The sequence below is a fragment of the Cynocephalus volans genome, chromosome 4 (genome assembly GCF_027409185.1).
Source record: "Cynocephalus volans isolate mCynVol1 chromosome 4, mCynVol1.pri, whole genome shotgun sequence".
NCBI lineage: Eukaryota > Metazoa > Chordata > Mammalia > Dermoptera > Cynocephalidae > Cynocephalus > Cynocephalus volans.
In genome coordinates this window covers 62,994,241-63,016,445 of record NC_084463.1, presented here as the reverse complement: position 1 = coordinate 63,016,445, position 22,205 = coordinate 62,994,241, and the positions used below count along the sequence as shown (strand labels likewise).

Here is a 22,205-nt window from a genome sequence, read left to right as displayed (position 1 = left end):
CTCAATGCTAGAATCAAATTTGTTTATATTAACTGTTTCATTCATTTATTTATCCACTAATTTACCTCATATTTATTGTATACTATGTTCTATATACTACATTGGATAATAGGAATATAGTAGCAAATAAGACAAATACTTTTCCCCCTTGGAATTTTCAATCTAGTAGTAATATGTACCAATAAGGGTTTGTTATGAGAGTTTGTTGACTATTATGGAGAGATATTATATTATGTTCAGAGGGTGTGTAATAAGAGAACTACCCTGATCTGTGGAGTCAGAGGATTTTCCTGAATAAAACTTGTTTGAGCTGAAATCCGATGCATAACTAGGATTTAGAGAAATGGTGAATTTGTCAGATACTTGGATCCGCTCAACTAGGTCAATCTTGAAGAGAAAATAAAAACCCTCTTTCTGTTTAATAAGTTGAGATATACACCACTTCTTTCTTGTACCTCAACAAGGTTAAAATATGCTAATAAAGCACATTGTTTCAACATGGATGAAAAAAACTCACACACAAAAAGCCACATATAGTACAATTTTATTTACATGAATTCATAAAGATCAAAAGTAGATGAAGGGTTGCCAGGGGATGTGGGAGGGTGAATGGAGACTAACTGTTAATGGGTGTTGGGTTTCTTGTCGGAATGATGAAAATGTCTTGGATTTTAATAATTATGATGGTTGCACAACTCTGGATATACTAAAAAGCACTGAATTAAATGCTTTAGAAGAGTGTCTTTCACAATGTGTGCATTTATCTCAATAAACTCTTTATACAAAAAAGAAAAAAGCTATTGTGGATATTCTGGTAAATGCTTCATAATAAAAATAATAATTTAATAAACAAATTTATACACTCGGTATAGTTATCTTATTTTGTAACCATAAAGTAATTATGTTTCCTTAAGTTACAATATGTTCAAAGACAGTCTGGCACTGTCCTGTTACCTCACATAAGGTGGTCTCAGGACCTTAGTTTCCTCCGACATGAGAATTCACAAGTAAATCATCATGAAGCCTGCCTTTCCACGGGGAAGCAAGGCAAAGGAAAGGCGTAAGAGGAGAAGAGAAGAAGGAAGGAAGGAAACTGTATATGAGGGAGCTTTTGTAAACATCGTAAAAGCTCACGATTCCATTGTCGTAATCCAGAAACACCCCAACTCGGCCCAGAGGCCTTTTCACATACTGAGTTAAGGGTGGGGAGTTGGTGGAGAGACTATAACGATCACCCCTCTTAAAAGAAAATAGTAAAAATGATTCTTCAGAATCATGAATGATATCAGTATCGCCTGTCCAGGAATCTTTACAGACTCCCAGAATCCAGCTGGAGGAGTGAGCCAGGTCCACCTCCCAGTAATGCCTACCAGAGGTAAAGGCCTGAGCCCCCCATGCCGCAAAACTCTCCACTGTCTGGAGCTCTCTGGATACACAGTGATGGTCATCTCCAAATATCATACTTCTGACATTTTCAGAAAGACTCCTGTAGCAACTGGCTGTTTCCTTCCTCAGAGGATTATCCACTGCAGAAAGAGGCAAAAATTAGACCAACAAATGGTATCTCTACGTCCTCAGGGGCAGAGGCTTTCTGCCCAGTTATTCACCTCATTTTCCCCTCCTTCAAGGGGAGTTCAGACTTACTCATCTTTGAAGAGGATGGGTTAGTAGGACCGCTACAGCACACAGAAATTCTTCAAGTCATAGAGAAAAAGAGAAGATAACAGAAAAGCTGGCCATACCACTGTATGAAGCAGTGATTTCATGTCCACTTTTAGATAATTTGTTTCAGTACACACCTAAAACTATTTCCCCTCTACTTTTAGTAGAAAACTCTTCTTTTGTTGTTTGTCTTTAGTGGCATTCATCAATAGACATCACTTTGCTGTGATGCAGGTATTTATTAGGATACATGCTGTGCCTGGTACATTCTCAAACATCAAAAAAATTGATAGAAATCGACATGCACAATTTATGTGTTTCTGATAAGAATATTCTGGCTTTACATTATCTTATTTTTAACTATTAATTATTTTTAACAAATAATTATTAATTATTTACATTATTCAATCTAATCCCTGTCAGCTCTCTGCTGTTCACACCTGCTCTCTAGTATGTGCCTAACATGGCTACGCTGTGTGCACAGACCCCTTGACTTTCAGTTGTCTTGACATTGATCTGATAGCATTAGAATTGCTCTGCTTATGGCAATTTTAGTCGTTTTTTTGATTGGACAAAGCTTTCTGATTTTATAAACAAAATGTTATTTGTACAATGCATGATAAATGCATTTGGAATATCCAACAAATCAAAAACCACCAATGCCACATTGTAAGTATTTACAACTGGAGGAAAGTATTTAAAACTGGAAGAAAATGAATAAACATACAATATTTCTTGCTTCTCTGAGAACTAAGCCTTGTAACTCTTCAAAACCACATGACCTAAAAAAAAAAAAAAAAAAACACCACATGACCTGCGTGAATACTCTTTCTTCTCTTCCCTATCTTGTGTCGAATATAATATGTGTCTTGTTAGGCATTTTCAACAAAGTGTAAGTTAAAAGTTCAGTCTTGATTATCCTAATATAACTATGCAGAGAGAGAAGATACAAAAGTTTTGGAAATCACTTACTACTTTCATGTCAGAAAAAATAAAATCGAAATGGGGATGGCTCATCGCCAGAAACCCACTAAAGAAAGAAATTGAGGCCTGATTGTCAGAGGGCTGACTCTTACCTCTGAAGTGGTTCAGCATGTCTAGGATTCCAGTGATGTGCCATGAATTGAGCTCTGGGTTCATTGGCTGGGGCTTTTGCATCAGCACCAGCTCAGTCCTGTAAAGAATGGCACCAGTTATACTTTTGGACTAAAAGCTAATCACATGGTTATTACAAAGGTAGCAGTTTTTAATCCAAGACATTTCATCAGAATTCTCTCATTTTCAGTTCGTTGGTATACATTTTATTGTAAAACTCTTGAAGATATAAGTAATGTTCATTTATTTTTTCTAAATGTAACATATCAAATTCCAAATTCCCCATTCTTCTCAGACATTACTCAATTTCTAAAATGATTGAGTGCCATTTCCTCCCCCACCCCTTACTTTACCTCAGGTAATGCAAAGATCTTGTGTTTACCATAGAGCAGAAAATTCAGGCAAAATCTTTGGGACTTCAGTCAGCAGTAGTTACCAATGATGCAGTTAGTGTCTAAAAGGGAATGTCCATTGAGCCAGAGGCTTTGATATTTTCTGCCAAGCAAGAGAATCTGCATCCTGCAAGACAGCCCTGATCCTGAGGGTCCTGAGATAGCCATTCCCCTCTGAGTTCCTGCCTACAACTGGGGCACGCTGTGATGAGCCGGGAATTGTCATTACTACTCATGGCGTAAACACCGCACTCTCACTCTCATGCTTAGGGAACCTCTTTCCTCTCTTTTGTACCTTCTGCTTCTCTAGGGTAGGGGCTTCCTCTGTGATAACTGAGAATAATCTCCTTGCTAAGATTTGTTGAAGTGGGCCCAGTTGGAGAGGTCGGGGGGATTGTGTGGAAAAAACCCAAAATAGCAAATTGATTTTAGGTATATTTGAACTTGGCCACATAAGAAGGAAATTTCCAAGGACAAGGAGCAAGAGTCCTTAGGGACTCTTTTGAAACAAAATGGAAAATAGCAACAAAGAACAATGTTAATATCTCAACACAGACACAACAACTTCATAAACAAGAAATAATTTTCTCAAAAATCAGAGATCTTTAGCATAAACTCACCTTTCCAATATGTTTCCAAAGTCCTGCAAGGAAAAATAAGATAAAGTAAATAAAAAATAAGATAAAGTAAATAAAAAATAAGATAATCATGAAATTTCCATCATTTTGCATTTTCCCTGGTCCTTTTCCTTTTTTTTTTTTTTTTTTGTTTAATAATGTGCTTTTTTTTTTTCCTTGTTCCTCTCTAGGGAAACATCCAAGGCTATGTTAACAACAGAACCTAAACTAAACTACGAGGGGCTTCCTCAGTGTGCATTAAGAAGAAAGGAACTCAAGAGGAGACCATGCAGTGTTGCAAGAAGATCCAGGTTCCTAGTTTTATCACCTCCCAGTCTACTTCCAGGGAGAGGTCTGACCACTTATGACAATTGAAACAAAACAGGGAAATATATATATAATAGACTGCATTAAAATTGATTACAGAATTCTGTAAACCTTGACTTGGCAAGAGGCAAAGCCTCAATGTCTTCAGCAAACTGATTTTGTGTGGGACAGCAGAGAGCGATGATCGATTAGGGGACATAAATGGAGCATTACCTCAGCAAAGTTGACTTTCCTCTGATCACACCGGTTGGCTGTTTTGTATAATCTCTCTGTGTGGATAATACTCCCAATCTCCTGAAGAGCATTCTATCCTATGCTATTTCATAAAATGGCAAAACTCGCCCGGGGATTACCAGAATATGCATAAGTAAGTGATTGAACAAACATAACGACGGGAGACAAGGAGCACATATCACTCAGCTGAGAGAAATGGTATATGCAGGGGACATTTCAATGTCTGGACTGCGTTGCCAAGAAAAGCATTCCCGTGTCTCAGGATGGACCCTCCCCCTCACCTGGAGCAGCTCCGCGGCAGGCTTCTGGCACGTCTCAGCCAGCTCTCTGTGCATTTCTTCTAGGTGTTCTTTCTGTTGGGTCATCCTGACTTCACTGTTCCTGAGTTGCTGGAAAGTCTCCGCTGCGTCTCTGTCTATTGTCTCTAGATGGAGTTGCTCCTCCTCGTGGAGAAACAGATGTATCTTCTGATATTGAATTTTGATCGTCACCTTCCGTAAAGCCACATAGTGCTGCAGAGATATTCAGTTAAAAAGATCACATGTCCTCATTCTCAACAGAAAACTTACAACTTCAGGTATGATTTCCTTACAACTTACACCTTCAAATATATCAAGCAAATCATTTCTAAACTTTCTGCCTCAGACCTTCAAAGGGTCTTGAATATTTTCCAGTCTTTTCTGGCCATCCTTTATGTTTCCCACCCACTCTTCCTATTTAAATCAAAATTTACAGAGTCTGAGCTTCTCTCCCTACGACGCTTCTACATAATTCTTACTACACCAATTACTTTCTCTACTTCCTGAATCTTCTTACTTTCCTGTTGTTCCTTCGCCTGATTTTTCTAAATATTTCAACATATTTAAGTATACATCATATTATATAGATTTTTAAAAATTGCTGTATTTTTCTGCTATGTACTATTCTATTTCTCTTCTCTCCTTCACACTAAAACTTAAGACAGTTCAAGGCTGTCTTAACCTCAGTGTTGGAGAAGGTTTATCCAAACCTTCAAAGTTGAACTATAAATACCTATCACGTCCCGTTTATCCAATATACTAGTATTCTTTGCATTAGTTTGTGTTGATCTGTATACTTGTAATAACTGATGTACCACTTGAAACCACTACTTTTCCTGGGAAGAAACCACTATCCTTTAACGTGTAATTTGACTTTAAATAGTATAAGCCAGCATTATGTCAATTTGCATAAAAACAAATAAAACATTTTCATTCTTACCGCTAATGAATGGATTTTACTAGTTTCCTGATTTAGATGGTTTTGCATTTCCTGAGTCATTTTCCGTAAGGTGTCCATTTTCTTTAGAAATTTCTCCTGCAAAATAACCAAGAGCTTTAGTGACAAAGAAGATATTGTAGATTTCATCCCATTATCTATAGGAAAATCTGTGGTTGAGCGAATAGTAGTCTTGAGTTAGAATGGAGTGGTCAGGTTTTTCCATGATAAGCAATTTGATTCTAATATTTGGGATATTAAATGTGACGGAAATATTTAATAGAGAGTTTTAAGTCACCCTGCAGATAATATAATCCATCTCCTGAGAAATTTGTTTTTATATAATCTTTCTATAAAGGAGTTCTGCTTGCAGCAGAAGCCAGTATTCCTGCTACTAGCCACCTGCTCCACATCCGCACCAATTCCCCATATTTGGACAATGTTCCTAAGGAAAATTCCCTTACTGAGTGCTAAGCCCAACCATGATTATAGTATCACATTGATTAGCAACATGGAAAGGACATATCGATAGCTTGGGATTTATATTGAAAAATTACCACCTCCAACATCTCCATTCTCATCAACTTCATTATCATAAGTCCTCATCTCTCTCTCTCTGATTTAGAATCCTATAGATTCCAAATTTGCTTTAGGGGTATCACATACCCGGTATTCCTCTGCAGCACATTCTATCGAACTGTGGCTGCGAGCCCTGTGCTCCAGTGATTCAGAGCAGGGTCCACAGAGCAGGTTTCTGTCCACTTCACAGAAGAGCCCCTTTGCCTCCTTGTGTGCCACACGGATCTGGTCCTTAGAGCTGTCAACGTGACAAGGTCTGGCTTGTCTAGCAAGTGAAGCCAGCCTCTTGAGTGCAATATTGGTTTTGAAGTCTGGCTTCTCTGATATTTACCTGCACTCAGGGCAGCACATTGACGTTTGGGCTTCCTCCCAGCAGAGGTATAGGCAGGGCCTGCAAAAGCTGTGACCACAGTTGATGGTGACAGGGTCTATGAAGTAGTTTATGCAGATGGAGCATGTGAGCTCACTCTGGAAGGCTTGCAAGGTATCTGAATCCATGTTTCTGAAAAAAAAATCGAAAAAAATTTAAAGAGAGAGAGAGAGGAGATAAAGTTATTCTTGTGGAAGTTATTCTTTGGAAAAAAGCTTTTGGATAGTTCTATTTGTCTGCTTGAGCTCTGTCCAATCTACACATTAATTTACCCTCAGTAGAAACCTAGGCTTGATAAATGTAGACAGCCTGGATTTATACTGTGATACAAATGAGAATGTGAGATGAGATAGCCCTCTCATATCCTTTTTCTTTATAAAAAAAAAAAAGCAGTGTTCTCAATCATACCTAAATTACTTGGACAAGCTTAAATCTTGGGGCAGAGGGTAAAAGTTGGGATGATACTAGAGTTATTTGTATTAGCTGATTAATCCAGAAGCACTTCCAAAATCTCTCTGTCTCTCTTTTTTTCTCTCCCAATGACTCCATGATTGTAATAAACAACACAACTCCTAGTCTCTCTGCTAATAGTCCATGCTCTCTGCCTCCTATGTCACTGATGCAGTTTTCCAAAGACGATGAAAAATTGATTCAGTTTACTCTGATTTAATCAACGTTAACTTCAACTTTCAATGCCTAAAACTATAAACAGTTGAATTTATTCTTTTAACTTAAAAATCAAACTCATCCTTTCAAAAAAAGCAAAATGTAAAAATTATCTATTATTTCTAGTTTAGGAAAACAGTTTTCCCAGAGTCAATTCAGACCATCAGAGAGAGTACCTTTACTTTCAGAAAAGGTAAACATTCATCCTACAGTGATAATCAGTAACAATTAATCGATTGCCTTTTAAAAAAAAATAGATAAACACAGGGCTTTCTGCTCTACACTAAAGAATGCAGAGATAGGTTAATGAACCACAAATTAATCTTTATTTCCAATATTTCCTATGGTGATCAATGCTACTTCTTGGGAGCCTTACCAGTTGGTTGGATTGTTTTTGAATACTTTTCAAATTTTAGTCTGCAAACTGAAGAGTTTAAAGAGACAGCAAATAGGAATTTTACAATGTTTTGTAATGAATTCAACACATTTTATGTTAATGTGTATAAAAACTAGTATATTAACACATTATATTGAACATTTTAGGTGGTTATGGGTTTCATAGTTGCATAAAAACTGCAGAAAATTATTTTTAAGGCCTAAAAAAAATCTAATATAGAAACTAATGGAATAAAAATAAATCAAATAACTTAATATAACTCAAACCATATATTACAAATGCTCTAGTTACAGATACTTTACATTGATGTCATTTAAGATAATTAGGAGCTACTTATTTGATTAACAAGACCCAAATGGGCTGACAGGTAAATTTAAAGTATTTCTGTAAAGAAAAGTAAGCATGAAGGCCTTTACTCTCAATTCCATACGCACCAGAGTCTACTATGAGCGGTCTCACGACTGGAACCTCTGGAAGATCTGTTGATATCAAGGTCAGCAGTAACTCTCAGCTCTTCAACACCTGGCAGCTGGAAATTCTGTCTTCCCTGGAGAAGAGGTCTTCTCTGCACGAGTGTGCTATTTAAGTGATTAGATTCACCTAAGACCACACCCACTTCTAGGAAATAGATGATTAAGTTATGCAGAAAGGTGTGAAACTGGCTGATTGGATTTACAAACTATAGAAATCAACACCCGGGGGCTGAGAGCAACAGTAGAGGAGGTTTGTGGTGAGACTAAAAAACGTTGACCTGATGCAGGTTTTTCAAAGAGATATTTTAAATGAAGCAATTATTTCATTAAATAAATTTTTATTCTATAAGAAATGACCTCACAATTTTTAACATTTGGTTTGTTACTCTACTTTTAAATTTATAATTATTAATTAAGTTCCCAGCCATTCTTTATCTGAATATGTCCGACAATAAAACATTAACTGAGATAAACAACACATCTGACTGTGTAACTGTATCACTTTAAAAAGTGCATCTAGAAACACAATTGTATTTTAAACTACTGTATCTTTAATAGTTGATGGAATTACTTATAATAATTAACTTGTAATGATTAGTTATATAAAAATAAAATCAATTTTTTGGATTCATTCACCTTGATGCATAATTTGAAATCAGATACTTTACACATGTATATATACATATATGTGTGTGTTCATATATGACATCCACCACAACGTGTGTATTTATATTAAAAGTACTATATGAGGCTACTTCAAAAAGTTTATGGAAAGACTCGTACATCTCTTAATTCATGTCTCTCAATTTTTACATAAACTTTTTGAAGCACTTTCGTATATAATAAATAATTATTTAAACAATGATTATGTATATACTCATCTTTAATAAATAACATTTAGAAAATTATTTACAATAGGTGTCCCACACTACCTATATTTTGTTGTCACCTATCAGAGTTTAAGAAATTAGCAATGCTTATGTATAAGTTGTGTCAATAAGTTATCTAGCAACTGGGGATTTATATCCTTTTTAGAAACCTATGAAAATAGTTTAATCCTGTTAGAAATTGGAAAAGTGAACAACTAAATAAATGTCACCATTTAAATATAATCAGATTGAAAAAAATTATAAAAGCTAGCATATCCTAGAAAGAGATGAAGTGTTTGTCCTCTTACCAATATATAGTGATATGAATTAATAAGTTTTCTTAAGTGTCATCTGACCAGCAATTATTCTTCAAAAAAAGGTATCCTAGGAGATTAAGAAAAGGTTATCATATGTGTGGACCTTTCCAAAAACTTTTTTCTTTGAAAACTGCCTCAATCATTTCTTACAATGTTGCATATCATCCACGTAAATAGAGAGAGGAAAGACATTCTAGTATTCTCATTTTTAAGTAATTAAAGGGTCAGTGGTATAGGATACCTTCCTTTAGTGTTGTTAAATGGAGCTTCCCCATAAGAGGGACTTATCCAACATTTGCTTACAACATTACAGTTGTCCCCCAGTATCTGTGGGGAATTAGTGCCAAGACCCCCCTCAGTTACAAATTCTGAGGATGCTCAATTTCCTTATATAAAATGGAGAAGTATTTTATATAACTTATGCATATCCCCTCATATAATTTAAATTATCCCTAGATTAATTATAATACCTAATAAAATGTAAATGCTATGTAAATAGTGTAATACTTTGTGTTTTTATTTGTCTCATTTTTTATTGTTCGATTTTTATTTTTCAAATATCTCCAAGCCAGGGTTGAAATGAAGGGCTAAAATGAAGGGCTATGCCAGGATCATGTATTGAATACACAATATGGTAAATATGTCAAATCTTCCCAAATAGACCTATAGAGTAAATACCTTTCCAATTAATGGTCATATAGAGCTTTTTAATGCACGTGTGTGGAAAAGGAGAATTTGATTTATAATAGTGTATGTGTGACTGGGGCTCTTAGAAGATGCTTGTACTCTAGAGTGTAAGGGACAGGCTGCAACACTAAAAAGGAATTAGTGCTGCATTATCAGTCTTATCAACTCCATTCTTTCCGTACCTATAGACACAAATGAAACTGCTACTACATTGTTGCAAATGGCAGAGTTTCATTTTTTATGGCTAAGTAGTATTCCATTTTGTATATATATATATATATATCACATTTTATTTATCTAATTATCTGTTGATAAACATTTAGTTTGGTTCCAAATCTTGCTATAGAGCCACGATAAACACTGGAGTGCAGGTATCCCTTTCACATGTTGATTTCCTTTCCTTTGCATAAATACCCAGCAGTGGTATTGCTGGATCATGTGGTAGTTCTATTTTTTCATTTTGTGAGGAATCTCCATACTGTTTTCCATAATGGCTGTACTAATTTACATTCCCACCAACAGTGTATGAGTTTCCTTTTCTCCACATACTCACCAGCATTTGTTATTTGTCTTTTTGAAAATATCCATTCTAACTGGGGTGAGATATCTCACTGTGGTTTTGCTTTGCATTTCCCTGATGATTAGCTGCTCAGGTCATTTGTCCATTTTTTAATCAAAGTATTTGTTTTCTTTTTTCTTTTTCTTTTTTTTTTGAGTCTTAGGTTTTTCCGTTAATGAGATCGTGTCTTCTGCAAAGAGGAACAATTTGACTTTCTCTTTTCCAATTTGGATGCACTTCTTTACTTCAGTTCTCTCTCTTGCCTAATTGCTCTGGTTAGGACTTCCCGTACTATGTTGAACAAGAGTGGTGAAAGTGGGCATCGTTGTCTTGTTTCTGTTCTTTCTTGGCCTTTGTTGTGTTGATTCTTTTCTTCTATAGCTAATTTGTCGAGTGTTTTTTTTTTTTTATCATGAAGGAGTTTTGAATGTTATCAAACGCTTTTTCTGCACCTGCTGAAATGATCATATGGTTATTGTCTTTAATTTTGTTGATGTGATATATCACACTTTTTTATTTGTATATTTTGAACCATCTTACCCACAAGATAAATCCAACTTGATCATGGTCTATAATCTTTTTGATGTGCTGTTGAATTGGGTTTGCTAGTATTTTGTTGAGGATATTTGCATCTGTGTTCATCAGGGATAATGGCCTGAAGTTTTGTTTTTGTTGTATCTTTTTCTGATTTCAGTTATCAGGGTGATTCTGGCCTCATAGAATGTGTGTGGAATAATTTTCTTTTCTTTGATTTTTTGGAATAACTTGAGAATATTTAATTCTCCTTAAGAGAGGTTTTAGGTTAATTATGATAATACATATTTATTACAAATATTTTTCTCAGTATGCTGTTTTCATTTTGTTTACATATCATTTACTTTGTGATTTTTTTTTTCCTTAGGTTTAGTTGATCCTAATTCATTCATCCTAAAACATACCTTCATTCCTTTCTGATTCTGTGGTTGTATTCTTCACATTTAACTGTTTATTTTATCTGGAATTTAATTTGGTATTTGACTGTATTTTACCACTGAATTGAATTTAAATTATTTAGAGATTTAACTATTTGGCATCTGAATTTGATTTCTGTCCAAATAGTCCTAAATGATTTATTGAAATATCCAGAAGTGTTTGATTTACTCAAGTGAATGTAGTGGATAGCATATGAATTGAAATATTTTTTAAAAACCTGAGTGATAGTCCCTGACAATCAGAGATGAAATTCCATATCCACTGGACTTTATAATCCCCTTCAGCCTTCCAAAGTTGCATATGTTTTGTTAACATTCTTATCAGATGAGTATAAAGTATTAAACCTGTGGATTAATCTAATCCATAGAGTTACATGGAGAAAGACAGTAGTGTCCTAATACTAGAACGTAACTTCAGTATGTACAGATGGAGCATCCCTAATCCAAAAATCTGAAAGCTGGAATGTTCCAAATTCAGATATTTTGGAGCACCAACATGACACTGCAAGTTGTTCATTCGTTGGCTGATGATGAAATAGCCAAAATGGTTCTGAGTCAAGGTGATTATGATAATAGTAACAATGGAGATGAGTGATTACACTGCAGAAAAAGTGCCTATAGACAAAATGGTGAAAATGTGTGATGGGCTTATTGGAGTCCTAGTGAGCGTGCATTCATAACAGAACAAGAAGTGATGTCAGTTTATAAAATCAGAGAGAGACTTCTAAAACAAAAACCATTGTTAATGAAGCAGATGACTCTGGAGAAAACATTTTTTAAAAAATCCAGTAGAATGTCTCCTCATCCCTAGAGGACGCACTTCCTGGTCTCTAATGTTCTTCTGATGTTTCTTCTCACTTAAAAAGCAAATAAGCAAACAAACAAAACAAAACCAAAATCAAAAAATGCTGTATAGTAACATTTGATCAAAACACACTAAAATCCTGCCCTTGTTTGCTGTTGCTGTTGCCTAAGAGCTGATACAGGCATTCTGGCAATGCTACTGTGGTGCTTGGGTGAGCTTTATGTATATAAGGTCAGTAATACCATTCCATCCCAGGATAAAAAGAACAATAAGTAATACTTCATCTATTCCATAGAGGCCCTTAATTATGCTGGAAACTGGATGTGTTCTCCTAAGATTCCTCAGAATACTTTCTGTTAAATCAGCTACAGACAGGCCAATGACCCCCAGATCACAACCTGACATTTTCATAATCTCATAGGTGCTGGCAATCACTTCTTTGTGGATATTTTTCTATTGATCAAGATCTTTATCAGTTATTATATCTGAGTTCAGCTCCTTCAAAGAGACACCAGCAACGTGAACTCCACTCCACACAGGAACACTTGAGTCTCCATCTCTCCAAGGATCCACCCATGACAGCTTTCATAGTGGATGCCAAGACTGTGCTCAATCAAGAAATGGAAACGAGCAATATCTAGATTACAGCCACTTCCAACAACACGGTTTTGGGGAAATGCACTCAACTTCCTGGCTACATAGGTTAAGACATCCACTGGATTGGAAACAACAATCACTTTGCAGAGGGGGTTGTATTGGATAATACTGGAAATCATTAATTTAAAGATGGCCACACTTCACTGGACTAGAATAGATTAAGTCATGTTTCTCCTTTTGCTTGATGTGCCCCTACTGTGATAATATGATAACCACTTGGCTGGAATATGCAGTGACAAATAATCTGTGCTGCAGACACTATTTGGCATTTTCATGAAAGGACTGTCAAGTTGAAGATCCATAGTCTCACCCTTCAGTTTGCCCTCACTGACATCTATAAGGGCAAGTTCATCATCACTCAGGCCTTTTAATAAGAGGTTGATAGTACAGACCAGGCCAGCTGACCCGTTCCTGTGCTGGAATCTTATTATGATGAACAGACTCCTCTGAAGTGAAATTCGTAATAAACTGACACTTCACAATCTCCATCTTGGACTTGGGGGTGAAAAGCCAGGCACCCCTGAGCAGGCCTGGAGCTGCCTGATGGGTACACAAGGCCATGCCCAGGTACAGGAAATTCGATCCCATCATGCTCACTCTATGGCTGGCTCGCAGGATGCTTGCACCCCCGCTCATGGCTGCTCACTCAAGGGCTGGGAGAAGAGAATGGAGGAAGGTGCAGTGATGCTGGTCGAGACGCCGAGTAAGTCTGACCACTGGACGTGCCTCCACTGTGGCTGCACAGTCTCGGCCTCAGCCCCCAACGCAGCTGCGTGGCCCACCCTCAGCCTGAGCCTCCAAGTACTCCTCTGGTCTGCTCAGACTAAGGCAGGGCTGCTTCTCCAGCAAGTGTATCCTGGAGGTAGTTTAACAATCATGTATCCTCTTTGACATTTGACAGGTATAACAGGCCAACCCAGATTCCTGGAATAATTAGTTTTCTACTTTTAGTATGTACCCCGAAGAAAAATGCTTCTCTGAACTATAGATGAAAATAAGGTGAACTCCTCCAATCCATAACCCACCAGGAAGTGTGAGGTGCATGTGCTTTGTTTCCCAAAAGCTGCCCGCACCACTTCCCAGGGCTGCAGGAAACATGGGTTCGTGTGTTCTGGTGTAGCCAGCTGGAGGGCCTTCTACTGAGAAAGGATTCCGGTGCTTTTAAGCCAGTCCTGACCATGACACACATCTGGGAGGTCAGCAGAAACTTGACAGCAGGAGAAGGACCGACTGTGACTTACTGCAACACTAAAATCTCACCAGAGAGGATACAGCTTCTTGTGCCAAAGGAAAGCCTGGGATTGTAAGTCCCAATTAAAAACGATTCAAGAAGATAGTGATGTCACTCTACTGTGAATTTCTAAAGCTTGCCACACTGCAAAGCTGAGCACACCCACCCCACACCCCACATAAAGTGAGACCCAGCCCAGAGCCCACAAAGAAAGACCTATTCTCTGATAAGGCAGCCATGGCTACTTTCCTGATTAAATCATTCGGGGCTTTTCTTTTTAGCCAGTGATAATGTTGTAACAAATCCAGCCACCATTCTACTGCAGCAACAATACCAAGGAAAATTCCACCTCTAACTAGGAAAAGTCATTCATCCCTGGATCCTGGAGCTTCCAACCCAGAGGAGAGTTCCCCAGTCCCAGTGCCTATTGCTGCCATGTTTATACCATAACCACTTTCAAGATACCATTTTATACCCATTTTAGAGATTTAGAAACTTAAGAACAAAGTGCCTTAATAATTTGCCTGTAGTCATACTTTGAGTAAGTGGGAGCACCAGGGTTTGAACCCAGGCAGTCTCTTTTCTAAAATTGTGCTCCTATCATCGCACTACCTCTGTGAATAAGTTATATTAAATGGTTGCTGAAGTATGTTCTTAAGCCACAGAATTACAAAATGCTGTGGGGGAATTCGTAGTGCATGCTTGCAGTACTGACTGAAAGTTCACAAAGATTTCAGATTTCAGGTATTTTGTGGGTCTTTGTCTGTTTTTTTAGAATGTTAATGTTCCCCTTGTCCCATGTCTATCATATTGTCCAGCTCTCTATCAATGACACCAATAAAGGCTTTTAGCATGCTCAGTCAAACCTCATTACAAAGGCATTGCTGAAGTCCTAGTGCTGACACTGCTCCACTTTGCCAAGTACGTGATTTCCCAGACAGAGTCCCATATATGCGCGCTACTCTGATTATTTACGAAATGAGTGTCTGATATGGACTCTGCATAATAGCCGGGACTGGAGCCACAACTAAATAACAAACTTTGTCCCTAAAGAGCTTATGGACTAGTAGAGAATACCAGGGAAAAGATAGTCATCCTGGAAGTCCTCCTAGAAGAGATAAAATCTAATCTGAAATCCAAAGGATAAGAAGAGGAGTCATTTTTTCTGAGGGTGAAGTCCACATGACGCAGCCATTATCATGAGAAAAGATTCAGGTTCTGGCCTGTTGCTGGTTTGGTGCCCCCATCTATACTTAGGCCAAATACTTTCTAAAATGTAAATATGACCTCGCTTAACCTTACTATGTGACTTTTTATAGACTACAGGAAAATAGTTACACTCCTTTGGATGACTTCCCAAGCATGACAGGATGTATCTGATGCTTAATGTATGGATGTTTTCCCCACACTCCTTGGATTACAGTAACAATGAGTTCTTTGAATTTCTCTAACGTGAGACACTCTTTCATAAATCTGTTATTTTTTATAACATGATTACTTTGCCTGTGGGAATATAAATAAATAAAATCACTTTGAATCAGTTTGACATTGCCCAGTAAAATTGAAGATGCACACATTTTACAACCCAGAATTTCCACTTATAGATAGGAATTGCCAGGAAAGATAATCTCTCGAATATTTACACTAGGAGACATGTTCATAGGAGTAAAACACAGAAAATACTCCAAATATCCACCAGTAGAAAAGTGAATAAATATATTTTATGTGCCAGTTTTACAACTTTTGGTTCTTCCACTCCAAAGTCACTCTTTGATTGTCTGCTTTTCATAAAGGGATCTGGGCCCTTTATATATTTTTCCTTTCCCAAGTGGTATGATGCTAAACTTTGTGAGTAGAAGGCATTGGAGAGACATTTCAAAAAGGGGATTTTTTTCCTTGCTTTCCATTGGCTCACTTGGCAGGCTCTGCACTGCAAATGACTTCTCCAGCATGGCCCCTACTGCATACATGGCTGCACCAGTGCCCAGATCTTGCATTGCAGGCTGCTGCTATAGTACCTGGTTCCTGCAGTTCATGGTGGTCAGCAGAACCCAGCAGCCAAGAGCTTCTCCTGACACTGCCCTTGGGAAGATTTGTAGTGGAATGCCTCTGGCAAGACATTTCCTCATAAATAGCTTTCCACAGTTATATAGAAGTCAAGTTTCTGGGGCGTTCTGGAATGAATTTGCAGCAAGATCTGCTAGTGAAGCACCACAGTGGTTTCTCTACTACTGAGTGTGGCCCATGGAGTGGAAGGAACTCTTCACTGGCGGCTCCAAATCAGCCGTAAGGATAGTGGCTACTCCTTTTCTCTGTTATTCATTTTTTTTATTTAGAGTTCTCCTTACCTTTTGATATAAAATAGTTCACTGCTCCAATGCTGTTATAATTAATCATTCTTTATATAAACTTGCCCTGTTGACCTTACTGTGTAGTTTCTCTGTCTTGATGTATCCTGACTGATAAATATTACATTCAGAGAAGTGAATGCTCTATATTAAGGATCTGTTGAACTCTGGCCACAGTGATACATAGAAGAAACATCAAAGGCTAAGGAAATAGTCAAGTATCAGAAAAATACATGTAGTATGATTTTATTTATAAAAAGTTCAAAAACCACAGGAAGCCAAAACATGTTAAGATACAGTAATGTGTGCTAAAAGTATAAAGAAAAAGAGTAAAGATAAACCTGAAATTTAAGAAAATGATAACCTCCGGCAGAAAAGGCACAATTGATCAGCAGTACGTGGAGGATCCAAACATAATGGAAATGTTTCTTTCTTAGTCTGATTATTGGGTTTACAAATGTTCATTTCTATTATTTTTAACTGTACACATATGTTACATATAAACTTATATATAAATAAAATGTTTCTTAATTTAAAAATAATAATCTCTTGTGGTAAAAAATGACTACATTTACCAGGAGTGGGATTAGATCAGAATTTCTTAATTAATATGCTAAGATAAGGTTCTTGTCACCTTGGGGTGGCCAGGCAGGGCCTGAGGAGGCCTCTGGCTTGGAGCAGCCTTGTGCATTTTCCTCAGTGTGCTCTATAATAAACATGATTTTCTATGTGTGCAATCACATGAATAGAATTGGAAGTGCTATAGTAGAGTTGATATCCTAATAATTAATGCAAGGTAAGAGTTTTACTATGTTAGTCTGCTCTCTTTAATTTTAATACTTAGTTCAATATCAACTTCAGAATAACCTTCTATAATTATAGAATAAAAAGTCTCCTTTTTTATCTACAGAGAGAAGAAAAAAATGGGCAAACAAACACACACACACACACACACACACATGAGGGTACTTCAAAAAGTTCATGGAAAGATTTGTATTCTCTTTTAATTCAATTTTTTCATAAATTTTTTGAAGTACCCTCATCTGTGTTTGTTTGTGTGTATATCCTTCAACTTTTTCAGTTAATCGATATTACCCGTCATGATTCTCTCTGAGTGATATACCATACAAATTCAACACGGGTTCTGTAAAGAACCCTTTTAGGCTACTTCTCTCAAAGTACCTGCTGCAGCCTGTACTGTAAAGGATGCGACAGAAATCTGTCTCTTCACTTCGCCCCAAGCTTTGGAAGGGTCCACTTTGCTTTCAATATCAAACAGAGCATCATAAATTCCTGGGAAGGATTCCCCTGCATACTTGTTGTGGCTGCTTGGAGCATAGATGATATGCCTGTTGACAAAAGAGTTTGCAGTCTATTAGTTGTCCAAATGACACACAAGAGACAAAGAGGACTCTATAATTCCTGCATTGCATATTTCTAGTTTTATGACTTGAATAAGCCACTTGTCACTTCAATCATCTCCAAAGACTAATCTACGAAATTTGTGTTAATTAATTTTAACATTAAATAGATAATTTAAAGTGGCTCAGAGCTACAACAACAATAGCAACAGCTGCTGATTACCTATTATGGACCATGCCTCATATTCATGAATTTACCTACGATTTTTCTAATCCTTATAAATAAACTCTATAAAGTTGATATTAGTATTTCAGAAGAGGAAACTGTGGTCTGAGCAATTAAGTGATTAAACGATTTGTCTCAAAGCACACTGCAAATAAGTGCTGATTTGCTGCTATACCATAGTAGCCTCTGAATTATACCCACAACTGTGATCATTAAAGTCCTGTTTGTTTTCATCCCACTTACTACTGTATTTTTTTCTTCTCTTTAAAAAAGTCACAATAGGATGCTAGAATGCTTAGCTCGAAGCATGAAGAATAATTACAAACAATTTTGTGATGTTCCACATGACCTAGTCAGAAAACTGTTTTATTGAGAGTCTAAGGCAGTTCATGTAATAGCCCTAGAAGAGAAGAACTAACTCCAAAGTAAAGAGGTGAAGAAGTAAACAAGCACATTCATGCTGCCATTGGCAAACCAGCTACCCTGTTTGGACGATGTCCTTGCTCCCAAACCCTTCGAGAATCCCTAGACTGAAACATGACACCATTTCCAGCTGTCTAATTATCAATTCATTCTGCAATACTTGTTAAGAATAGCCTGGGAACATTTGATGTTTATCAGAAATAATACAATTATCACAATTTAGGGGGAAAGAAAACCTAGATGCCAACATTAGGGGAGTGAGTAAATAAATATATATTTATTATATATTATATATTTATATATAGATTTATTAAGTGTTATGTGAATACATAAACACAAGTATATTTAACATAGGAAAGATTAAAATTATATACACCAAAATATAAACAAGATTTTATATTTGGCTGATGGGAATGAGAAGATTTTTATTTTATTCCTGTGACTTTCTGGATCTTTTAAATTCCCTAAAATGAACATATTTGTCTTTTATAAGAAGAAATGGAAAAAAGATACTAAAAAAGACAGATATTCAAGAATCTACATGAAGAAACAATATAGTTTTTACTTATTGCATATATTTTGAAATTTTCTATTTGCTTGCAAGAAATCAACTATGATATTTTTCTAAAGTGCAAAAAATAAGAAAATGTGACGTTATAGCAAAGAGACATACTATTTTTCTTACCTATAGAAAGGCCTGCCTGGTAACACTAAAGGATCAATAAATGCTCGTTCCAGAAACATCAGTTGATCATTCATAATTCTCAATAACATTGGGCTAAAGAAGGAAATAAATATAGGTATAACTTCACGAAATGTATGTACTACTCAGCAAACTAAAAATTTAAAGCAAAATGAAAATATTTTAAATTAGCATAAAATGCTAATTAAATAACATACATAATTACCATATTTAAAAAAATCCTATAAAATACTATTCTGCTATTTTGCTTCATATTTTATAGGTATCTTATTATATTGCCTTATAATCATCAATTTTAGGGTTACCATGTGTTGAAATTGGTGAATATTTAATCTAGTAAGTTCTTTCCTCCTAGGCATTAAGGTGTTTTGAATTATTTGCTGTTACAATTTTATAATTCATATTTTTCTCTGAGCAGTCTTTTTCCCTCCAAACCTGAGACTCTTTCTTTAAGCAAATTCAAGAAATGGAAATACTAGGTCACAGTATCAGAACTCTATGATGGCTCTTGAAACCGTTGCAATGTGTATTTATGCCTTCCAGAAAAATGCGAGAAAAATGCAAGAGCCCCTGCTTCAGTATACCGCCTGGAGCAATGAACACAACCAACTTTTAAGTTGTTTTTAATTTAATAAGAAAGAAATACAATAGTATTTTCATTTCTATTTCATTTTTTGAATTATTAGTGAACAAGAATATTTTGCTTTATGTGTCTTCTTTTTGAATTATTTGTCTTGTCCATTAGCGCTATTTCCAACTTTGTTCTTTTGGAATTTCTTACGAAATAAGTTTCCAACTCTTTTCTCTTTGCTTTTTAGTATTAATTTTCATATTCTGAACCATTTTAATCTTTGCAAATCTAATGGCATCATTTTCCATTGCTTTTAACTTGGCATCTTTCCTTCAAGAAATTTCCATTTTTAATAAATAATTCTTCTACACTTGTTTACGTTTGCATAAAATGTGAAGTGAGAGTCTGAATTTACTTCTTTTATTAATTTCTAACAGAGATTATATAATATTATTTATGAATAATTCTTTCCCCATTGATTTCTACTATATCCTTCATTACAAATACTTTCTTAAATATCACTGACCCTATGTCTAAAGCATCTATTCTTATTTTTCCATGTATTCTTGTATCAGTACCCAAGGATTTGATATTTCTATCATGATATTATGTTTAATACACAGTAGATGTTCATCCTCATAATTCTACTTTTAAAAAATTTTTCCTTAGTGTTCTTACATTTTTTCTTCCATCTTTATATTTAGCTCAAAATATATTTTATGTTTGTGATTTTATATAGAATTAATCCTAAATGATTAACATTTCCAAAAATAATGGCTTCACAGTATTTACCATTCTATATAAATAGAATTTAGCCAGCTGAAAGTGGAAATGAGGAATTCTATGTGGAGATAATGACTTCAAGAGAAGGTAGTGGGAAATTATGCTCTGAAAATAAGGCAATTTGCTGAAGTATGATGTATTGATGGTGAAGGAACAAGAGACAAAACTGGAGAAAGCTGGGGTCACACAGTGGAGAATCATCGATACTCAGGTGGGCATGTTGTAACAAATCCGTTGGCACGGAGGAGCCATTGCATTTCTGAGTGGCACGGTTCTCATTCAGAATGTCGGAAGCAAGTCTTTGAGAGATATGGCAGACCTGTACAGGATTTGTTAGAGGGGAGACACAGAAAACAGCAAAAAATTTCCACAAATATTTCAGCAACAAAGAATGTCAATTAGTATTTCCTTTCAAGCATATCTATTATGTACACAACTTACAAATGTAGAACATACTTGGTTTTCTCGAAGTCTTGTAGTCTCTCACTGAACTGAGAAGCAATTTCTGTAAAATTCTTTACTGCAGAAAAAAGTGAATCTGAAACAGAAATTGTGGTCATGAAAAGCTTAAGAATATTTCTAATGGAGTTGTTCTACAGTTCAAGAACACGGAACAATACAGAAAGCCATGTTCTTTTGTGTTTTACAAGGTATCTTTACTTTGTGTGTCATAAGATGTGGGAACTTACGAAATGAAAAAAATATTTATAGGTAAATATTTGATTATATGGAATAGCAATAAATAATAAATGAGCTAAAAACTAGGTAGGTCATTACACTTCAGAGATCAACAGAAACATATAGATAATGAAGTTGAAAGAGAAAGAGTAACATACCAAATGATACACCATATGTTTTCATTTCTTGTGGATGTTTCATTGAAATATTGTAGATTTTGTCAGCATACTTTCTTAAAACTACAGCATAATCTCGACAGTCAAAAGGGAGCACTACAGAACTGGCTAGTTCAAACACCATCCCTCCTCGAACCTGGGCCACAGTAAGGTGATATTTAAATGTTGGTTCATAGAACTTTTCCACCAATTCATATGTTTCATAGACACTGTGATACAGTGGATAGCTGCTGAATTTGTTTGTTTCCTACAAAAAAATAACAAAATACATCTCTTGTAAGATAGCTTATAAGAAAATGCCTAGCGCCATGTTTACTATTAATATCAGTAAGAATGTTTGGTCAATGGTGATTAAAGGAAAGTACTTAAGCACCTACTTAGTAAGCTACTTACTAAAAGACTAATATTATAGTATTTAAACACACTTTAGGTTTGTGCCAATTAAACTATATGTGTAAATAATGTAAATAATATTATAAAAACTCTTTTTTAAAGATACCTAAGAGGCTTGCCTTTAAAAATATAGATGTGGAAATGTTTTTAAAACTCTGAATAAACGACAGGACATTATTGTAGTTGAGTAAAAATAATTTAAGAAAACAGACAGAGAACTTTTAGAGGCAAGTAAATAAGCATTATACAATATTATACAGGGGAGTACAATAAATCGTTTAATCACTGAAATTCTGTGGATAAACGATTCTCTGACAGACAGTGTGCTGAAGAGTGGAGTTTGAGAGGTGAAGGGTTCAGCAGTAGATCTGAAATCTCACTAAGGACAGAGAGGGGATA

The 22,205-nt window shown here is 35.9% G+C and overlaps 1 protein-coding gene and 2 pseudogenes across 1 annotated transcript in view; all 3 read right to left on the bottom strand.

Annotated features, from left to right (window-relative positions):
* Nucleotides 1–978: 978 nt before the first annotated feature.
* LOC134376155 (tripartite motif-containing protein 64C-like) lies at nt 979–6,640 on the bottom strand (annotated as a pseudogene).
* A 5,811-nt stretch (nt 6,641–12,451) lies between these two features.
* On the bottom strand, nt 12,452–13,525 carry LOC134376153 (L-lactate dehydrogenase A-like 6B; annotated as a pseudogene).
* Nucleotides 13,526–17,651: 4,126 nt separating this feature from the next.
* The window catches only part of LOC134376152 (putative N-acetylated-alpha-linked acidic dipeptidase), a 31,696-nt gene continuing 27,142 nt past the window's right edge, over nt 17,652–22,205 (bottom strand). Inside the window, exons 7-10 of the mRNA XM_063094808.1 lie at nt 21,396–21,660; nt 21,016–21,097; nt 19,188–19,280; nt 17,652–17,841 (exon numbers count right to left, since the gene is read on the bottom strand). Of these exons, the coding sequence (XP_062950878.1) occupies nt 17,652–17,841; nt 19,188–19,280; nt 21,016–21,097; nt 21,396–21,660 (630 nt within the window). The remainder of the gene's footprint in view (nt 17,842–19,187; nt 19,281–21,015; nt 21,098–21,395; nt 21,661–22,205) is intronic.